A 20,850-nucleotide genomic window follows, 5' to 3' on the forward strand; every position below is an offset into this window, starting at 1 on the left:
TCAACATCTTTGTCACCCTCCAGTTTGTCTACATCCCTCTTCAACTGGGGTGCCCAAAACTGAACACAGTACTCCAAGTGGGGCTGAACCAGAGCATAAAGCGGTACCATCACCTCCTGTGATCTGGACATGATACTCCGTTTGATACAGCCCAAAATCCCATTAGCCTTTTTAGCCATCAAAGTCACACTGTTGACTCATGTTCAGTGCATGGTCTACTAAGACTTCTAGATCGTTTTTGCACATGCTACTGCCATGACAAGTCTCCCCCATCCTATATTGGTGTATATGTTTTTTCCTACCTAAATGCAGATCTTTACATTTGTCCCTATTGAATTTCATTTTATTTCATTTAACCCACTTCTCAAGCCTGTCAAGATAATCCTATATTCTGCTTCTGTCTTCTGTTGTGTTTGCTACCCCCTCCTAGTTTAGTATCGTCTGCAAATTTAATAAGTACTCCCTCTAATCCCTCATCCAAATCATTTATAAATATGTTGGACAATACAGGCCCCAGGCAAATTCCTGGGGCACTCCACTTATCACTATTCTCCATGAGGATGCTGAACCATTTACAAGTACCCTTTGGGTATGATCAGTCAACCAGTTACCGATCCACCTGACAGAATTAGGCTCCCTACCACATTTTACCACCTTGTCAACAAGAATATCATGTGGAACCTTTATCAAAAGCTTTACTGAAATCCAGATAAACTATGTCCACAGCATTCCCCTGATCCAGCAAGGTAGTCACAAAAAAAAGATAAAGTTGGTCTGACATGACTTGTTTTTGTGAAACCCATGCTGACTCTTAGAAATCATAGCTGTCAGTTACAGCTGCTCAAGGACTGTCTGTTTAATGTTTTGTTCCAAACTTTTGCCAGCTACAGATGTCAAGCTGACAGGTCGGTAGTTACCCGGATCCTCCTTTTTCCCTTTCTTGAAGATGGGGACAACATTTGCCCACCTCCAATCATCTGGTACCTTACCTGTTCTCCAAGAAGTGTCAAAAATAATGAACAGCGGTTCAGAGATTACATCTACAAGGTTTTTTTACTACCCTTGGATGTAGTTCATCTGGCCCAGAAGACTTTGATTCATTTAAAGAAACTCGGTGATTGTAGATTGCCCCCAGAGTGATCCTAGGCCACTATGCGCATCCCCCTGTTGTGATATGTTTTTGCCACAGCACTATTTCCCTCACAAGAGAATACTGAGGAGAAATAGGAGTTAAGCAGTTCAGCCCTCTCTTCATCATGTGTTATAATTTCACTTTCTTTTCCTCACAGTGGTCCCACAGAGTCCCTACTCCTATTCTTACTTGAAATATAACTAACGAAGCATTTTTTGCTATGTTAGCACTTCTCGCTATCCTAAGCTCATATTGAGCTTTAGCTTTTCTAACACTGTCCCTACAATTATTGGTTATTTGTTTATATTCATCCTTGGTAGTAAGGCCTTCCTTCAATTTCCTAAATGACTCTTTTTTATTCCTCAAATCATTTGACAGCTGTTTATGGAGCCACCTTGGTTTCCTTAGGTTCCTTCCATCTTTCCTTCTCAAGGGAATTGTTTGTAATTGATCCTTCAGTATTTCACTTTTAAGAAACTCCCAGCCCTCTTGGACTCCCATCTCTTTAAGTCTTTCTGACCACAGGACTCTACTAACATTTATTTATTTATTTATTTATTTATCATACTTATATACCGCCCTCCCCGGAGGCTCAGGGCGGTTTACATCATAACAGAGAACGATACATAAAACAGTCTTTAAGTCTGTTAAAATCTGCTTTCCTGAAGTCCAATCTATATGTATGACTACGTAATGGTTTTCTCTTTCCCACAATTGTAAATTCCAATATCACATGGTCACTACTACCAAGTGTGTCCACTACTTCCACCTCATCCACCAATTCTTCCCTATTGATGAGAATCAAGTCTAACATAGCAGACCCCATTGTGATGTTGACATATGATCAGGTCTTCAGTGTATAGCATGATCACTTCAAAATAATTTTTTTGTTATACAAATTTAATAGCTCTTTCACACTCCTTATCAATCTCTATCTGTGTTTAGAGATAGAATTGTTTTTAATCTATATTAATATTTGTGAATAGGAAACCATTATATACCTGGAGAAGAAAAATATGGTCTTTCATATAGGACAACAAGTTATTGCAGGTGGCTTAGGTTTCAACATTTTAGAGTGGTACACTTCCAAGGATGCTTGGATTAGATTTTTGTTTTCCATGAAACTTCTTATGTTTGTTATTTCTATATAAAGTTACTGGTTGTCTTGAAGTCATTGCACAACACACTGCAGAACCAAATATATAGCTCCCCTCCCTTTTTACTACAGTTCTCTAAATGTCACTGTCTCCCAGCTTTTAGTGCATGCTACAGGGCAAATCCATTCACTAAATCTTACTTCAGGGAAAGATGCTTTCTAGCTTAGAACCATGAATGCACCGTAAAATTCAGCAGTATCTTTAGACAGTTACAGAACCCTGAGGATTTTGCATCTTGCAGCTGGAAAACGCAATAGCATGTTCCACTGGGAAGTGATATTCACTCCGTATTAATACAAACTCTTAATTCATGAGGTATGTGTAGTCCACATGATGGCTTTGAAATGATTTATAACAAAAGGGAGAATGCCTGTGGTGAACTTGGGTTAGCAGCTCTATCAGAAAGTTTAAACAGACAGTGAAGAAAGGTATCTCTTATACCCAAGTACAGCATGTTTCATGAATGACCTAAACTAGTCTAATCTTTCCGGTGAAATGTATTGGGTTTTTTTTCCTTTGTTTCATTTACTCTCAAAAGCAATATGGCAAAATAGGCAATTTCCTACTTTACAAGCAGTTTGCAACAGCTGTTTCCTTAACCAAAATTCCATATAAATGCATTATATTATATTACAATAGTAACACAAAGGAAATAATTATTTTTATGAAGACATTATAAAAATTGTCAGAGTGAACCATTAAAAAAAAACAGGACATACTTTATTCTTATCCCCTCTGGAACATTAAAATAGAATAAAGTGTCTTTATTCTAAAAGTGTCTTTTGAATGGCCTGGTGCTCTGTACAAAAGGGCTGAAGATACATAAATTCTTTACAATGATTGATAATATTATAAAGACATCTGTTTACAGGAGATCATATATTATCAGATTATATATTAACTTTTAGAGCAAGTGCCATCAATCACAAAGTGATGTCTTTTTGTTAAGAGATCATTTATCATTGAAAGAAAATAGCTGCTGCTTTTCCTTGCAGTCACATGACTTGGACTCAGAACCAATCTGTCTCAGTTTCTTTTGTGTCATATTGGAATAGTGGGGAGAGTGTATTCCCTGGGTCCATGGATCAGAAAGCTGATAGAGGCTTATAACAGAAAATGTTTGCACTGCCTCTAAAATATTGCTTTCAGTAAGCTTTCATGGGTAGGTGTGAATTCAAACCTGCATCCCCTGGATCTTAACCTGACACTCTTCCCACCACATAACATATTTTCAAGACAATTCTCTTGCAAACACGTTACCATTATTAGACCTTTTCAGACACTGCTATCACCCACTGTCCTTTAGGCAACCCTAGGCAATTTCCTAGATCCCCAAGGTGGAAGAATGCCAGACAGCCTTGTCACCTGCCATGTCACCTGCCTATGGCACTGGATTCCGCTGTGGCAAGCAACTGCGCAGGAAGGCAACCCTGGGCCTTAGTGGGTGGTTCTTTCCCTCCCTCCATCAGAGAGGCAGGTATGGACCAGGACTGGGCCAGCCCTTTTCCTCCTTCCCTCTGCCTTCTTGCTACTCCTTATCCTGCCAGTGGGCAAGGATGATCAGCAGTGGCTTTTGGCTTCCACCCACTGCCACGCCTCCATCTGAAGACTAAGTGAGGAGGGCAGGCAGCGGCTTACCTATGGAGTACCTTCCCCCCTCAATTCAGGGGGTAAGTGGAATGGGATGTGAGCAGTCATTTCCCCAGAGTATGGGGGCAGCAAAGTTACTGATTGTCTAGGGCAACCAGTGTCCTTGGGCCAGCTGTGCTGCATCCAGACCATGATATGTACCCACCAACTATCATTTGTATCAAGCCGACCAATCATGCATAATGAGAGCAACCCCTGCCTGTGAGCCTTCCACATTATACACTATCACCATATTGGGTGAACAGGGGTGACAAACGTATGTGCGATGCATGTACATGTGTTATGTGAGCAGACTGACCACCAAATTTTCCAGGTTTGGGGTTTCCATATACCGAGACTGTACATGGATGGTAAATTTGCACATTGTCCCTGTCTCACACCATAGCGGCTATACATGTTTGGAGGATACAAGGTAGTGCACACTCCCATTATACATAGTTGATGGGCTCCTGGAAAATGGGATGATAATGTCTAAGTAGAACTATGGTATGTCATTAAGCTCTGTGCATGTTTCCATCAAATTCCTCTATTACCAGTGTTCTGTTACCATCATCCATTGTGTCAGCTGGATAGAAGCTGCAGAGGAAGTTTTTCTCCATATCACAGCTGCTGCACGTCAGCCATAGAACACATGAATCAGCCACACTTAACACATGGAGAACCTCCACAGCAGCAATAGGACCAGCTTGTATTATAGCCACTTCACGGAGACCCTTGAAGCATTCCTGAATGCTTTTTGAGTTACTGCCATAGCTTATGAACCATACAGTCCTGATGCATTTTTTCATTATGCTATTAAATACAAAAAGTGAATGGGGGTGGTGGGCTGTTTGTAGGAATATAGTATGTCTGGCAGATGGAACGAAAACTTCCTGCAGAGGACTATGTTTTATTCCCATTCTGTTCCACTCTTCAAAGATAGCAGCATGAAAAACAAAGTCCTCTATGCATTGCTTTATACTCTCGAGAAGGTGATCATGATAACAAGATAAGAAGGTTATGTCATCAAATGATAACCACCTTTAAGGAGGTGGTATCAAGTATTCCTCGATTTACTAGCAAGATGGCTTAAATTAGGAATTTCTATTTTGGCCTGGAGTATTATTGCATGAACTGGCAACTGAATTAACTGCAGTGTTTTTGCTGCTGCTGCTTTTTGTTTGTTTGTTTGTTAAGTTACAGGACTTATTAAAACCAATCCAACATTTCTGAGCTTTGAACAGTTCTTTTCCTGTTCAAAGGGGTACTCAATAGTTACCCATTCAGTGGCCTTCAAGGAAAGCATTTCCATTACCCCATTTTGCTCATGAGCCGTCGCCTTTGCTTTTCACTGCAGATGTACTGTTTAGTCTGAAACTGAAAATTAAATCCAGATCTTCAACTTTGCTTTACACTGTCTGTGTGGTAAGATAAATGACCAGACTCTTCAGACATTTTTAAAAGCATTGTGGAAGTCTCTTAAAACTTCCTTTAAAAAAAACCCTCAAGATGAAATGGGGAGAATTCATACAGCAGGCTGTGCCACAAAATCTTAGTCAGACTCCTTTGTGCCGGATCAGAGATGAGAACGCTTCAGTGAAGGCTTAGATGCCGCATTTGAATTTTTCATCTGTTTAGTGAAGGGAAAAAATCTAGAGAAAACCAAAGAGGTTTGGAGCAGGAGTCACAAAAACTGAAGTTCTCTTATTCAGATTTCTATAGCACCGCCCCACCAAAAAACATGCATGTTATGCTCCTTGTAGTTAGTCTTCATTTCCCTTTGTGGTGTAAGGTAAATAAATGGCTGTGAGTTGTTCAGTGCTTGAGACCTTTCTTGACTGACACTCATGAAAATGTCCTGTGCACGTCCACTTTGAAAGGCTCTTTTATCTTGCTTTCCTGAAGCCCCCTTTTGAAGGGGCAAGCATGCTTGACCAGGAAGCAGCAGATTGGCCTTCCCGCATAGCTAGATCCTAATGAGGTGTGCACAACTCTTGGCTTTAGATTTTCAGTCACTTTCTCATAACTTCAAAGCTGCTTTCCCATTTAACTAGAGACCTGCAGCCACTGTTTTGCTTGGTAAATGTGCCTTTCTTATACATGAATCTTAAAGCAAGTCCTATGCAAGCAAGTCCCTTATGCAAGATAAGAGGAGCCTACTCCAGTATAGTGGTGCATAGAATCAGTGCCTTACTAATTTTACTTTTACTGCCTTATGCTTTTTCTAGAAAGAAAAAGAAGCCACTGTATGTGTGCGAAGTACCATCAAGTCACAGCAGACTTATGGAAAGCAAGGGGCTTTCAAGAAAAGTGAGAAGCAGCAGTAGTTTTCCATTGCCTTCCTCTGCAGAATCTTCCTTGGTAGCCTCCCTTCCAAGTACTGACACTGCTTACCTCCTGAGATCTAATGCTATGCCACATTCCCTCCCACAGAGAAGCCCCTTGAGTTCCCAGCTAGCATGGCCTTCTCTGCATTGCAGCCTTTGATCTCACAGCAACAACCATCTTCACAGCCACTACTGCTGAACTGGACATGGAGTGCTTTTCTTGCGATAACAGACACATCTGCTAAGGCAGTGGTTCTCAACCTGGGGGTCGGGACCTTTTGGGGGGTCGAATGACCCTTTCACAGGGATCGCAGTAGGGCGAGCAGCTTGGCCGGGGAGGGGCGCTGCCACTGTTGCCATTCCTCCTGCAGGTGCTCACACTCAGCCACCAGACACTCCAGCAGTGCCTCCAGTGCAGCACAGTCTCCCGCCAGCTGCTCCAGATGGCAGCACGTGATCAGCATGGTGGGACAAAAAACAGAACTGAACTGAGAAACCCCGGAGAAAAATCAGTTTATATACAATCATGAACAATGGATCTTCATGCCATTAGTCTGTTTCGGTTTAATTTCTGTCAAAGAACACTTGGATAATATTATGTTTGGGGGCTACCACAACATGAGGAACTATTAAAGGGTCGCAGCATTAGGAAGGTTGAGAACCACTGAGCTAAAGACTCAATGGAATGAAGGGGGGTAGTTAATAGTTGAAGTTTCTCTTCCTTTTTCTCCTGCTGCTCAACTATGAAGTAGCTAAATTCTCAACCCTTTGCAAAGTTACATGTAACAAAGACCCATGGGATTCAATGAAATTTTCTTTTTAGTGAATATTCATGGGATTGAGCTATAGCCAAGTCACTAGCTCTATCCAGATAGCATATATAACTACAGTTAAGGGAAAATTAACTAGGCTTGGTCCTAGATTCAGACAAATGCCATAGTTATAAAGGTAAAGGTATCCCCTGTGCAAGCACCGGGTCATGCCTGACCCTTGGGGTGACGCCCTCTAGCGTTTTCATGGCAGACTAAATACGGGGTGGTTTGCCAGTGCCTTCCCCAGTCATTACCGTTTACCCCCCAGCAAGCTGGGTACTCATTTTACCGACCTCGGAAGGATGGAAGGCTGAGTCAACCTTGAGCCGGCTGCTGGGATCGAACTCCCAGCCTCATGGGCAAAGCTTTCAGACAGCTGCCTTACCACTCTGCGCCACAAGAGGCTCTTGCCATAGTTATAGGTTCCTCTCATTCTCTTGTGGCACAGAAAGTCATGATTAAACATTAATTCCAGTTACCTGTGACCTCTGAAGGCAGGCATATGGAGCAGTTGTAATTAGCACACGCACCCCAGCGAAATTCTAAACCAGAATTAAATCTAGGGATTGTATCATAGGGCCAAACTACATATTTCGTTTAACCCATGGTCTCAATGGGACTTGCAGCAGGATGCAGCTGAGAGTTCTCAATGACAATTCAATTTAGAAGAGCCATAGGATCCAATTCTGGTTGAGACTGTGTGGGCTGGGGGGGGGAGGGAAGGGGTTCCCCCACACCCTTTTTCCAACACCAAATCCTCCAAGGGTATATTTGCCTGGTATTCATTGCATCTGCTGTCCCCCAGTGAGGCAAATAATGTTAGCCTGGAGCCTTTCAAGTCAGGAATATGGTATGGCGAGAATGTCAAAAGCCTCTCCTCCCACTGCAACACAGTCACAGTCTAAATCAGGCCCCCTGTAGCACTGCTTAATTGCATGCTGTTGAAAGTCCCCATTGGGACCACCTGTAAAATGTCATCTGTAGTTTGGGCCTCAGTGTGGGGAGGGATAATGCCTGTTACTCCAGACACCTCTGGGTAATTGGAGTTAGTTTTAAAACCATGAGTCTCCAAATAAAGATGAAGGAAAAAAGAAAAGGGCACAGACACCAGCCTGACAACAGGCTATCTATGGTCATGCCTATTTTCCCTTAATTATGGTTAAATATGACATCTGAATATAGCCTCTGTCAAATGCAACACAATATAAAATTACTTTGCAGAATCCTCCAAAGACTGGTGACTATCATGTACAAAGGAAATGCAAGGCATAACCAAGCCATTGGAAGTCTTCCATTTAATATCCTACATGAGGACTGATTAAAAATTTTGTTTTGCTAGAATGTTCTCTGTTAAAACTTTTTAAAAATATGTATATTGATGTCTTTAAATAGATGTCAAAAACTACTTTGTGAAGAAGAGTTTAAAATATATTTTGAGTTTTCATCTTGAAAGACTTGAATGTAGAATAGATACTACACATTATATTGGAAAGTAGCAGTGTTCTCATCATAGATGTTTACCCATTCCCATTTATGCAGCAATACATTGATATCTTGAGAGGTTTCATATCCTCTACAGAAGCAGGCCTGAAGTCTGAAAACTTTAGAATATTAGCAACTAGAGTTTTATTAAAATACTAGCAAGAAAGCCCATTGCAAACAGGAATGCAATGGGCGCTAGGACCCAGAGGACACCAGCAGGCGCAGATCTCTCTCTCTCTCTCTCTCTCCCCCCCCTCCCTCCCTCCCTCCCTCCCAGCAGGAGCCATAGCAGGTAATCAGGACTGGTTTGCAGTTTGGCAGGGCTCTCTGTATCTCTCTCACACACAATGGCTCCTGCAGTGTCTGAGAGCAAAGTGGCTAGAGTCCAGGGAGGGAGGGAGGGAGCTGTAGGTACAGGGCCAATCATGGAGTGGCCAGCAAAGCTGCGCCTTGATTGGCCCTATTCCAACTCGGACAGCCAGGACACTCTCGACCCCCAGGGCTGTTTCACAAATATTAAAAAGAACAATGGATAAGGATATCCCTGTTGACAAATAGCATCTTGTAAATTATTGTTTTTCTCTGCTCTCCATTTCAGGCAGCTTTCTGTCTAGTCTCCTTGGCTATATTTTCAGCTAGAGCCATTGATACACCAAAACTGAAAACATTAATTCTGTCCTTCAGTATCATTGGTGAACATTATTAGTTCTCTTTTACTTGTTTGTAAAAGAGAACTATTCTTCTGCACAGTTTTCACTGCCCTCATAGGCCTTCATAAGTATTCTGGAAGATGTTCTTGCTGTTTCATTGTGAGTTTTCCTTCAAGCTCACTTTAGCCATCTCAGCTCCCATTTCTTACTTCGCATCTCTCCAGTGTACAAGTGACTTGAGATAGGGGCATGGAGGGCGTTGGGGAATGAGTTTGTTTATGACTTCCGACAGCCAGGAGTACCAATTCTCGACTAAGTCATCTAATGTGTTGCTGGAATGCATCAGGTTCCACAGAGCATTCAGAAATCCAACAGGGTCCATAAGTCTCTGCGGCTGGGCATAAATATGCCCTCTGCCTATACAGGGAGGTGGTGAGGTTCAGAGCAGGGCCTTCAGAGCAAAGTGGTCTGATGATGATCAAATCTAACCTCTCACCCATGATAGGCACACACATAGCTTGTTGCAATGTATGCACACTTGCTTCCGCCTTCATGAGAATATGATTAGAAGCTTCAGAATTCAAGAAATCTTGAAACAAACCACAGTTTGTCGTGACAGCTGTATGAAGGTATCTAAGTGAATTGGAGTTTGTTTTCCCCACATCAGAAAATTAGGATTTTAACCTAAGATTAAAGCAAGGTTTAGTAACCCAGCTTTTATTTGGAGGGAAGGAGTAGAGAACAAGGCCCAGCTAGCCCACTTTCACATCACTGTAAATTAAAACTTAATTCAAGACTTCCCAAATCAGAAAGACTTCAAAGGCATAGCCATGACTGGAAGACAGAGAGGGAAGAGTATGATAAGTGCATGAGCATGGCAGCAAACTGTGTGTTGAGCCCATCCCTGAAAAAAACTCTACTTTTTGTAGTGTATGAATGCATCTATTGTTTCATGTGGTTCATTCAGAGATGTACACATTGTCACTATATCTAATTCGGAACAATGACCACATAGTGTGTATTTTTGACAAGTCTAGGAAAGGGAGTCTAAAATTTGTAGGGAAGGAAAGCTGAAAATTTTGCATTGGAGAAGCAAGATGAAATTAGCAAGCTCTACTTTTAAGTTAGCACATATATTCATCGAAATATATATACAGATGTTTGCACATAGGGCTCTTTCTGCACTAACAGGAATCTTTGAAACACATATGCCCATCCTATAGAAAGAGCTACATGTAAACTATGAGTGTACTCTCAGTGAATGCACATAAATCAGAGAGAGTTGATTCAGTTCTCTACCCCCAATTGTACACATCTAAACATTTTATATAATGCAACTCAGCAATTCAATCACTTGTACATTTTTTTAAAAGGCTAAGGTGGAAGTTGTCTGAATGTCGTTACATTGCTGGATTATATCATAAAAAGGTAAAGGTATCCCCTGTGCAAGCACCGGGTCATGTCTGACCCTTGGGGTGACACCCTCTAGCGTTTTCATGGCAGACTCATGGGGTGGTTTGCCAGTGCCTTCCCCAGTCATTACCGTTTACCTCCCAGCAAGCTGGCTACTCATTTTATTGACCTCAGAAGGATGGAAGGCTGAGTCAACCTTGAGCAGGCTGCTGGGATCGAACTCCCAGCATCATGGTCAGAGCTTCAGACAGCATGTCGCTGCCTTACCACTCTGCGCCACAAGAGGCTCTGGATTATATCATACAGATCCTTTAAAAAATACAGTATAAAATACTCACATTATAAAATCCCATTATAAAATTTTAGTCTACATGTTTCAGGACACAGCATGAGAATCTGTTAGCATCTGTATTATTAGGAACTAGGAATAAAGCCCATTTTATTTTTTAATAAAATGGGCGCTAGGGGTGACATTAGAAGGAAGGTCTGAGAGGAGGAAGGCTTCCCTGGGGTCTTGGATGGAGGGGAGAGGGCGGGCGGGAGCACGGGGAGACGGAGGCCGCGAGCGGATGGTCATGCGTGGCTCGCTGGAGCGGCTGTCGGCTACCGGTCGGTGGCTCAGCTTGGCGGCAACTTATGGCGGCTTGGGGCGTCGGCGAGAAGAGGATCTCTGGCTGCGAAGCGTCAGCGTGTCCGCGGAGAGGGCCGGCGGCAGGGAGTAGTCGTTGGGCACCATGTTGGGGCCTGGAGCGGCTTGCCGGCACGCAGTCGCTGCTGGCGGCCATTTCGTGCTTTGTGAGCGAGGCAGTCCAGCGGCGTCCTCTTGGTGGGCGGAGGCCCTGGAGAGGGCACAAAGCTGGAAAGCGGCCTCAGGAGCTCGGCGGCGGCGGCGAAAGCGGCGCAGAGGAAGGCAAGCGGTTTTGGAAGGGCGTGCGTGGCGGCGGGCGGCAGCGAATGGTCAGGGTGGGGGTGGGAAGGGCGCGGGTTGCATGAGCGGGAAGTGGGGGTTTGGGGGAAGGGGGCAGACGGCATGGGGGGACGGACGCTGAGGGTGGGAGTGGGAAGGTCGCGGCTCTTGTTGTGCGGTGTGGGGATGGGCTGCCGCTGGGTGAAGGGGAAGGAGTGTTCCCCGAGGCCAGCGGCATGGTGTGAGGGTCCTCCCTGGCGGGCATCCGTGGAGAATGGCGGCTTGGGAGGAGTGGAGTCAGTGGCGCGGCATCCGGGAGACGCGCCTCCCAATTGGACACTTGGCCCTGGAGTGCCACTTGGAGGAGCAAATCAGGAGCCACTTCGCGGCTCCTGATTCACTCCTCCGAGTTTTTATCCCGGACAGAGCCCGCCCTAACTCCTCCCCACCAGCCCTTACTCTTTTATTTAGTCGCCGCGGGCAGTTTAAAGATTATGGGGACAATATATGAAACAAACCAGAGATCCAGACTGACATTTTGGATGCAGGGGAAGAGGTGGTGCCTGCAACATGCAAATCTAGAATTCCTGAAACCAGTGGAAGGATACAGAAGTGGTTCTCTTTTTTTCTATATTTGGAATTTTTTTACAGCAACTGGTATAGAATTCGATTTAGTAGATTTTTGAAAAATTACAGGATATCACTTTCATTTGTGATAAAGAAGCCATAGTAGCAAAGCCACCTGAAGCTAAATCCCCAGAAGATGGAGGTCCTGGGCTAGCTAGGAAGGGGCCAGACAAAAAAGTGCAACTTCCCACGTCTTGACATGGGGTAGCTTCAGCCTGCATAGTTAGTGAAGAATCTGGGAGTGATTCTGGATGCCTTGTTAAATATGGAGGTGCAGATCACTAAGGTAGCTCACCAGGCTAGACTACTGTAACTCACTGTACATGGACTTTCCTTTATCATAGACTCATAAATTACAATTGGTATAGAATGCAACTGCCTGCATGAGGTCTCCACGGGGAACCCTTATTCAGCCTATTCTCCAGCAGTTATATTCTTTGCCATTTGAATTCTGGATCAGGCTTAAGTGCTGGTTTTAACCTTTAAGGCCTTATGTAGTTGGAGAGCTATATACTTGAGGTACTGCCTCTCCATATATGTTCCCCAAAGAGCTCTCCACTCAGCAAATTCCAACCTGCTGACAATCCCCAATCTGACAATTTGAGGCCCACAGTTTAGCAGGGGGGGGCTTTTTGCTTCATGCTTTCCCCATTTCCCACAAAGAAGTATGACTGGCCTTGACCAGAGCCAGGGCCTTTTCAGCCTGGTGGAAGGAGCTGCCAGCAGAGACATGGGCCCTTATGGAACTTCCAAAGTTCTGAACGGCCTGCAAAATGGAGCTCTTCCACCAGGCATTTGGTTGAGACCCAGGGCTGCACCTCTAACATCTATCCAGGCCCCCAGAGTTCCTGTCCAGATTGCTGGCCCCCATCTCAAGCCAGGCCATATAGTAGTACATCCGGGCTCATTAGGATATGTTTTGGGATGAAGCAATTACTGTAGGAATTATAGAAATTGGTATTGTAGTATGAATTTCATTTATTTTATATCAATTTGTATTTGTTCGGTTTTATATACTGATGCAAGCCACCCCAAGACAATTTTGGAGAGAGGCGGCCTAAAAAAACAATAAATAAATAAATAAATCTCTCTAGGACAGAATAAAGAGCCTCTTGTGGCGCAGGGTGGTAAGGCAGCAGACATGCAGTCTGAAAGCTCTGCCCATGAGGCTGGGAGTTTGATCCCAGCAGCCGGCTCAAGGTTGACTCAGCCTTCCATCCTTCCGAGGTCGGTAAAATGAGTACCCAGCTTGCTGGGGGGTAAACGGTAATGACTGGGGAAGGCACTGGCAAACCACCCCATATTGAGTCTGCCATGAAAACGCTAGATGGCGTCACCCCAAGGGTCAGACATGACCCGGTGCTTGCACAGGGGATACCTTTACCTTTACCTTTAGGACAGAATAACGATTCTAGCCAGCCTCCTGTGGAATGGCTGAGAGGAAGAGCTGCCTTTGGATTGGGTCACTTAGGATAAGGGAGGCCAAGCTTCATGGCCCTGTCTCAGGGCCTTGGGCAAATCAACATTTCTACAGTTAACCCACCAAACAGTGAGGTTGTTTGGAGGGATGGGGGAATACCACTAGCCCATGACTAAAATGGAAGTGGAGTCTAAGAAGTAAGCAGTTATGGTCCGGTTTGTAAAAGTCCCCTAATTGGTGACTTTTTCTGTAGGAATATTATCATGATTGATAATGAGTTATTGTGAGGAGAAACACTGTATCTGTGTGGCAGTGGCTTTTTTGGAATTTAAATATTAATTGAAAAGATAAGGTCAGAGGTGAGCTGGCACTTGACTTCTCTCTCTTTCGTCTGTCTGTGGCTTTGATCATGCTACATCTTTCTTTGTGTCTCACTCTCCAGAGACTGTCTCAGGGTCATGGCCTGTTTCCTAGTCAAGAGGTATAAACCTACTGGCTTAAATATTTGAGGCCCACAGTTTAGCAGGGGGGCCTTTTTGCTTTATGCTTTCCCCATTTCCCACATAACCCAAAGCAGACTAAACAAAACCAGTGTGAAAGCTCATGGTTTGATGCTGCTATGGTTATATTTTTAAGCTGTCATCCATTCATTTGTACTTGTGTTTATTCCCTGGATTTACAGCTTTTTCTAGCCTCCTTTTTGGAGGGTGGGGATTTTGGGGGGCGGGGGATGTTTGAAACTTTGGAAAAAAAGGATTGCAGTAAGCAGTGGCCCATGATTAAAGCTTGGGTTGCCCCCCCCCTCAGTACTGCTCTTGTGCAGTGGTGTCACACATGGTAGCATTTAGAATCCCCTTCACAGCTGAAGTGTTTCAAACACTAATGAATGGAAGTTTGGTCACATAATGCAGACAAGCTGTAAGGCGTACTTTACTGAATGGTGCACTGCCGTGGCCTGGGAAAGGAAGAGAGTTATAAATTGTGTCAGTGAGCCACCCAGACAAAATGAAGCCATGTGGAAAATCAAATCTATTAAAGAATGAGGACTGTTATAAGCTGGTCATTCTTAAAAGGTCTCAGTTTGCTGTAAGGGTAAATGTTTACCTATTCACTCTAGATCTTTTTCACATGCTGTCTTAACAAGATGATGTGCAGCATTTGATAAAAATCAACTTCTCACTAATAGCCCCTTTTATCAGCAATGTTTATTGTCTCCAGTTTATCACCCATATCCTGAAAGGTATTGCACATTAATTGAATAAGGGCCGTAAAGATGATGCCACAGTAGAGCAAGGCCAGAAGATGGCCCCTATATATGTTAAGCCTAAGGAAGGGGGAGGGGCTGATACTGAGAGGAAACAGTTGAAAGGATCTTGTGTCAGATTTTCTTTTGGTGCAGTTCATACAACCTTTGGACATTGCCTCTTGAAACTGCACTATCATGTAATTTTTGACTGAGCACTGCAGCAATACCTAATTTAAAATCTTTTAAAAATAGCAGTTAGATTATTATTGTGTTGTGGTGTATTGTGGGATAGGTTAAGATGTGGGAGGCCAAAGTTCACATCAGCAATTGGCAGTGAAGCTAGTTGGGTGGCCTTCGGCAAGTCTCCATTTCCAAGCATCAACTGTTTTTTCGCTTTGTTGCTTGGGTGGATAAATGAAATACACATTGTGAAGTTCTTTGTATACTAAACAGTGCTATAAATTTTATTAAACGAAGAAAGCCACTTATATCAGTATTGGACGGGGGCATTCTCTCTGAAGCCTTAATGCTCGGGATAGTTATCATCATCATAATTACGAAAAGTGTAATCGTGGGCTGGTCCAGCAGGCATGCTCTTATTCCTGACATGAGACACCTAGAAGATAACATAGATTAATACCAAGTTTAACATAATACAATTATTAGTGCTTAATTTTTAGCAACCTCCACTTCATAGCAATATATTTATGTATTAATTAATAGAGTTTCAAATTCAGGTGGAGGCAGTCACAGTACACTGACATATCCAAGCGGATCTGGGCTGTTTAAAAATAATAACAGATCTGATCTTTTTTTTAAAAAACTCTTTTATATTGTTAAGCTGCCCAACTGTGATTCTCTAGAAAATAGTAGGTTCAGTTTTTACAATGGTGCTTCCCTAAAAAGGGGTGTGTGTTAGTTTTACATGATATGCTATGGCAGTATACTGTAGAAGTCACCACAGTTGTGGGAAAGAGTTGCAAAGTGTACCTAAATACTAGCAAACCACATGAGACAGTTGTCATGGAGAACAGAGGAAGATGTTGGCCATTAATAGACAGAGTGATTACTTTGGGAACCTGTACACATCATTAATAGCTGTGATGCTAATCTGCCATTTTGTTTGCATATTCCAGGAACAGGCTGAAGAGACATCTTCACAAGAATCCGCAGAAGACGATTAGGAGACCACACCTTGTAATTTCTACCTCATCAGCAGTTGGGTCTTTTGAAGGGAGAAGACACTGCCTTGACCACTTTCTTTGTATTGCCATGATCTTTCCACTTTAGCCTGGGTTGGGGAGGGAAATCACATAACCTTAAAAAGGACTTAATAATCATCTTTATTGTTATCCCTTCACTGTCCCAGGTTTAGTGAAAAACTGCTGTAATACAGGGGGACACAGATTAATGATGCAACATATAATTACTGTTTTTATTTTTATTTTTCCTTAACCTACTAATAGTTTGTTTGAGCTGCTAAGTAAGGGTGAATGGGTCAGTAAATCTTTGAACCAGGTTTTTAGTCATTCACTGCACTGCATATAAATAAGATTTTTTGTAACATATTAATTATAATGGGCATTCAAATAGGAAAGTTTTGGTGTTTAACACCAAGCTTCACTACACCTCAGTCAACCCACTCCCTAGCTTAGTAAACTCCCTGTTTAGAACACCAAAGATAAGGATTAGGAATCTACTCTTTTTATAGCCTTGTTCTAGATTTGTGCTTGATTTTTTTTAAAAAAATATTACTGTTATTTCAGGCTAAGTTGAAGGCTGATTTTTTTCCCACTTAATTCAGCTGATATTCAGGAGAAAAGCCAGAAGAAAAAGGTACTTTCACTTTGCAAAAGGGAAAAAAATGACAAGGATACATTGTATGTTTACTAATACACATTTATCTGCATCTGCAGAAATAGTACTAAATGGAACTCAACAGCAAACCTCTCTGGGAACACATTCATATCTCCTCAGGTTGAAGATGATTTTGGGAGGGCTTCATGTTGTTTAGAAATTCCTAACATCAGTTCTTTTCTCAACTGAGATTTAGCAGCTAAAATCTGGGTTTTTAATTACTTTAAACCAGTGGTCCCCAACCTTTATTAGGCTGGGGACCGGAAGGGCATCGGGCCGTGCCCGCGGGGACCGCGCCCGCGCGGGCCACGCCCACGCTTCTGGCCGCGCCCGCGGGCCGCGCCCGCGCATCGAGCGCCCGCGCATCGAGCCGCGCCCGGCCGCGCCCGCGAGCCGCGCCCACGGATCGGGCCGCGCCCGGAAGCCACGCCCGCGGATCGGGCCGCGCCCGCGAGCCGCGCCCGCGGATCGGGCCACGCCCGCCCGCGCCCGCTGATCGGGCCGTGCGGGCGCGGCCCGCACGGGCGCAGCCCGGCCATGATTCCCTCTCCCCGCCCTCCCGCAGTAAGTAGCTTCCCGGGCCGCAAGCTTGCGGCCTGGGAAGTTTTTTACTGCGGGGGGGGGCGGGGAGAGGGAGCTGCGGCCCGGCGCCATGGCCTTCGCGGCCCGGCGCCGGGCCGCGGCCCGCAGGTTGGGGACCACTGCTTTAAACCATTACCTCAGAATAATTCTAAATCATACTGGAATGGAGGGGAAACATTCAAATGTTTTGTTTGAATCAGCCCAGCACCACCAGTCCTATTCCTTGGTTACAAAGGGAATGGATCTCTTTTTTCACTCACACATCTCAATGCAAGAGCCAATACCATGTACCTCAAGCAAGCTTGTGTATGCCTTTTAAGCAGCATATGCTAACATAGTATGGTTTGCTGGGCAGTCACATGCCCAAATCGTTTTTCACATGAAGCAGCACTTTTAGCAAAAAAAATGCAATATTTCACCACTATTCAATGCTACCTCTGACATTTACAATTAACTCAACAGTGATAAACATTTGCTGCTATAATCACAAAATGCAGTAAATTATTAATGGATAGGTAATTATGAATTTCTGCAAACCCATTTCTACTTTACACACTTAATTACAGTTAAGAAGACAATAACTTTAGAGTTTTCCAGTATAAATATGACTGGGATCCAAAGGGCTTTTCGTGCAAATGGAAGTCAATTCCACAAGCAATTCCACTAGTTTCTCAGGAGTCCCACCCCACCCTCCATCAAAACAGTGACATGACTCATGTCCCTTTTCAGGATCCCTGACCTTAGGAGCAGCTGATGGGGGTGCCAGAGAACTCTAGGAGGAGGCAGGAAAGCCTTGTTGCATGAGTGGGACTCCACTTGCACTGCTCTGGATCTAGCCCAATGTATTTTTCTTTTTTATGTACTATGCCTTTTTCTGCTAAATTTCTATGTAATGTACCATTAACTTGAATATATTTTTGTACTGAATTGCTCATAAAGTTTTTAAGGATGATTTTCTTTGACAAATGACACTACATGACAGAAAACTAATTAACTACAATGTTTGAACATTACTGTCCAAGTTTGTACCTCACATTAATTTTTTTTAAAGAAATGGACTAGTTGATTGACAAAACCTACCTCCAGATTATAAATGGAATGGACTTGTTGTTTCTTTCATCGTTAGCTTTTTTTAAAAGATCTGAAACATTTAGGACTGCAGCCAATCCCTAATCAAACCTATTTTTATAAAATAATTTCGTGGGAAACAAAGATGTTATAATTTACTTTCATTCTTTAACAAAAAAAACTTCAAAGAAACTTGAATTTTTTGTAGGTGGGAGGCAACAAGCTCAGCTTTTTGCATAATGCAATCACAAATGTGTGTTTTTTTAAAAAAAACTTAGTAGATTGTATGAGAATACTTATCAAGTATTTTCACATTTCTTCACAAATGTGATTTTTTGTAATATGTGTCAACAAGATTTATTTTAAATGCTTCTTATGTAGAGTTTGTTCAATACTTCTATTTTCTTTTTTTGCTTTCCCATCTGTAGGCCAAATTTCATGTTCAGTCGCAGAAATGCTTTTTAACATTTCTACTTCCTAAACAGTTGTGGGATGTTGCAGTCTGGCTCAGGGGGTGATCCTCTCCTTTCTAAAGAGTTGTTTCTCTCTTCTGCCAGGTACTTCCTGCCCTGAAGAGAAAAGATACAATTGCTTCTATTTTTTCTCTCATTTAGTAAAAAGGCAACTTGAAGTGGGCTATTTTGATAAGAAAAAGAAAGTAAGCAGCCCCCCCCCTTGCAAAATTAAAATCCAAATTGCAGCTTTCTGCACCTGATTTGGGTAGGGAAAGACTGAGGAAAACATTTACACAGCAGAGTGTAACACACACGTTTTTATTATTTGGGCCATGGGTAGTTTCTCAGGAAAGCTTGTATCCCGATGACTTTAGTACTTAGCCAAATGCAATTAAGAAAAACGTACTGGTTGCTTCACACACAAAAACAAAAAAAACACGAGAATCTCCTCAAGTAGCAAGAGTACATCTTGTTGGGGATCACTAAGAAAGAACTTCTAGGACAAACAGAGAACATTTGGATGCTGAGGATGATTTCACTTTTGAATAACCACACAAAAGCTCTTCAGGAGCTGTACTTCAAGTCTGCTCAAGTGGTTGGCAGGGATCCAAAATGCTGCAGGCCAGTTCCACTTGTGCACTGGAGTTTTTCAGTTCTCCTTGCAGTGGTAGCCAATCCCCTGACCCCAGCTCATGGGGCCTTTCCAGGAGAAGCAAGGAGCTGCCACTGTAATGAAATATCAAGTGTACTTAACTAGGGACACTGGAGCAAGTGTCTAAAATATCATACTGTCTAGATTTAAGATACATAGGCCATCATTTAAAAAAAAATATTCCATTGAAGTTTGAGTGTGTCCACAGGCTCCACAATTGAAGGGGAGTATTCTGAACACACAATGGGAAATCTGCACTGTGTACATAGCCTATTACCTGACTATTTGGAACAAATGATGTAGTTCCTAATTGTGTAGAGATCCATGTGTGCATCAATTTCCCCTGTACTGGAGCTGCTGGAATGGTATAGCAGCATATATGAGATAAACTAGAAGTTACCAATGCAAATGGCCCAGACATCAAACTCCAGGGGACTTATAGCTCTGATTATATTTTCTGTATATTGTAGAACAATCAAAACACATTACTACCTCTCAGGGTCTTCTATACCTCATTTTTCAGAAAAAAAAAACTGCTTGAGGCCATTGAAACAGAAAGAGCATCATAAAATTTTTATATATATAGTTTATTTTTGTGGGAGTTAAATTTTATAGGACTGTTCTTTGCTGTCATTGGCCACTGCTAAATAAGACTGGACATTAACTTTTCTGCCATTTCTGCAAGATGGAGATGCTTGTAGAAGAAAAGTATCAAGATGTATAACTACAGTTTACTCCCCCCTCCAATTTCTTGCCTGTCTCCTAATTCTTTGCTATGTTATCCATATAGAATTGCTGTCTATGATTGTACTTTGAATTGCTTACTTGTTGAACATGTTCCTTCAATGGATTATCACCGTCTGTTCAGCACAATAAACATAATAGCCTCTGTGATCCCCATGTTATTTGATCCCTAGAATTTTGTCACAGCACAATGAAAGAAGCAATACCTGTTTGGTCCCCAATAGACCAAGTGCGTATAACACATAAAACAACAACAATGTATACAGGTTGTCCTTATCATACAAAAGGGGCTATAGATTTTCCTAGAACATATATTTCCTAGCCTTTCCTAGAACATATATTAAGGAGGGGGGAAATAGTGACTTTTGTGCAATTTATGTGTGTATTTAACAGTGCCATTTAATACTTATACCCTTCTAAGTCCATTGAATTCAGCTTAAGGTGGTATCACAAGTATGAGCCCTATAACTACAACAATTAGACAAGGCCAATGCGCATTATGGGACTTGAGGGTGCATTCAGTGCTCTGCGAGTCTGCAGAGTATTTGTTCTCATTTTATTATCTTGGCAAGCGTCGCACCCACACAAGTAATTCTCTCCACCATTCTTGTGGATGGGAAAGTCCTTATGTGTGCACTACAATGGCACTGTAAAATATGACTCGACGCCCCTAATAATGCACAAAAATAA

At 42.8% G+C, this 20,850-nt stretch overlaps 1 protein-coding gene across 4 annotated transcripts in view; it reads left to right on the top strand.

Moving 5' to 3' along the window:
• The window catches only part of HMGA2 (high mobility group AT-hook 2), a 178,756-nt gene extending 158,446 nt beyond the window's left edge, over nt 1-20,310 (top strand). For all 4 annotated transcript variants that reach the window (XR_013231205.1, XM_077338718.1, XM_077338719.1 and 1 more), the window contains one exon: nt 15,939-20,310. Coding sequence is in view for 3 of the 4 variants with exons in the window: in XM_077338720.1 (XP_077194835.1) it covers nt 15,939-15,986 (48 nt within the window). In the remaining variant the exon portion in view is untranslated. The remainder of the gene's footprint in view (nt 1-15,938) is intronic.
• The last annotated feature ends 540 nt before the right edge of the window (nt 20,311-20,850 follow it).

This window comes from Paroedura picta, chromosome 5 (assembly GCF_049243985.1).
Source record: "Paroedura picta isolate Pp20150507F chromosome 5, Ppicta_v3.0, whole genome shotgun sequence".
In the NCBI taxonomy this organism is placed as follows: Eukaryota; Metazoa; Chordata; class Lepidosauria; order Squamata; family Gekkonidae; genus Paroedura; species Paroedura picta.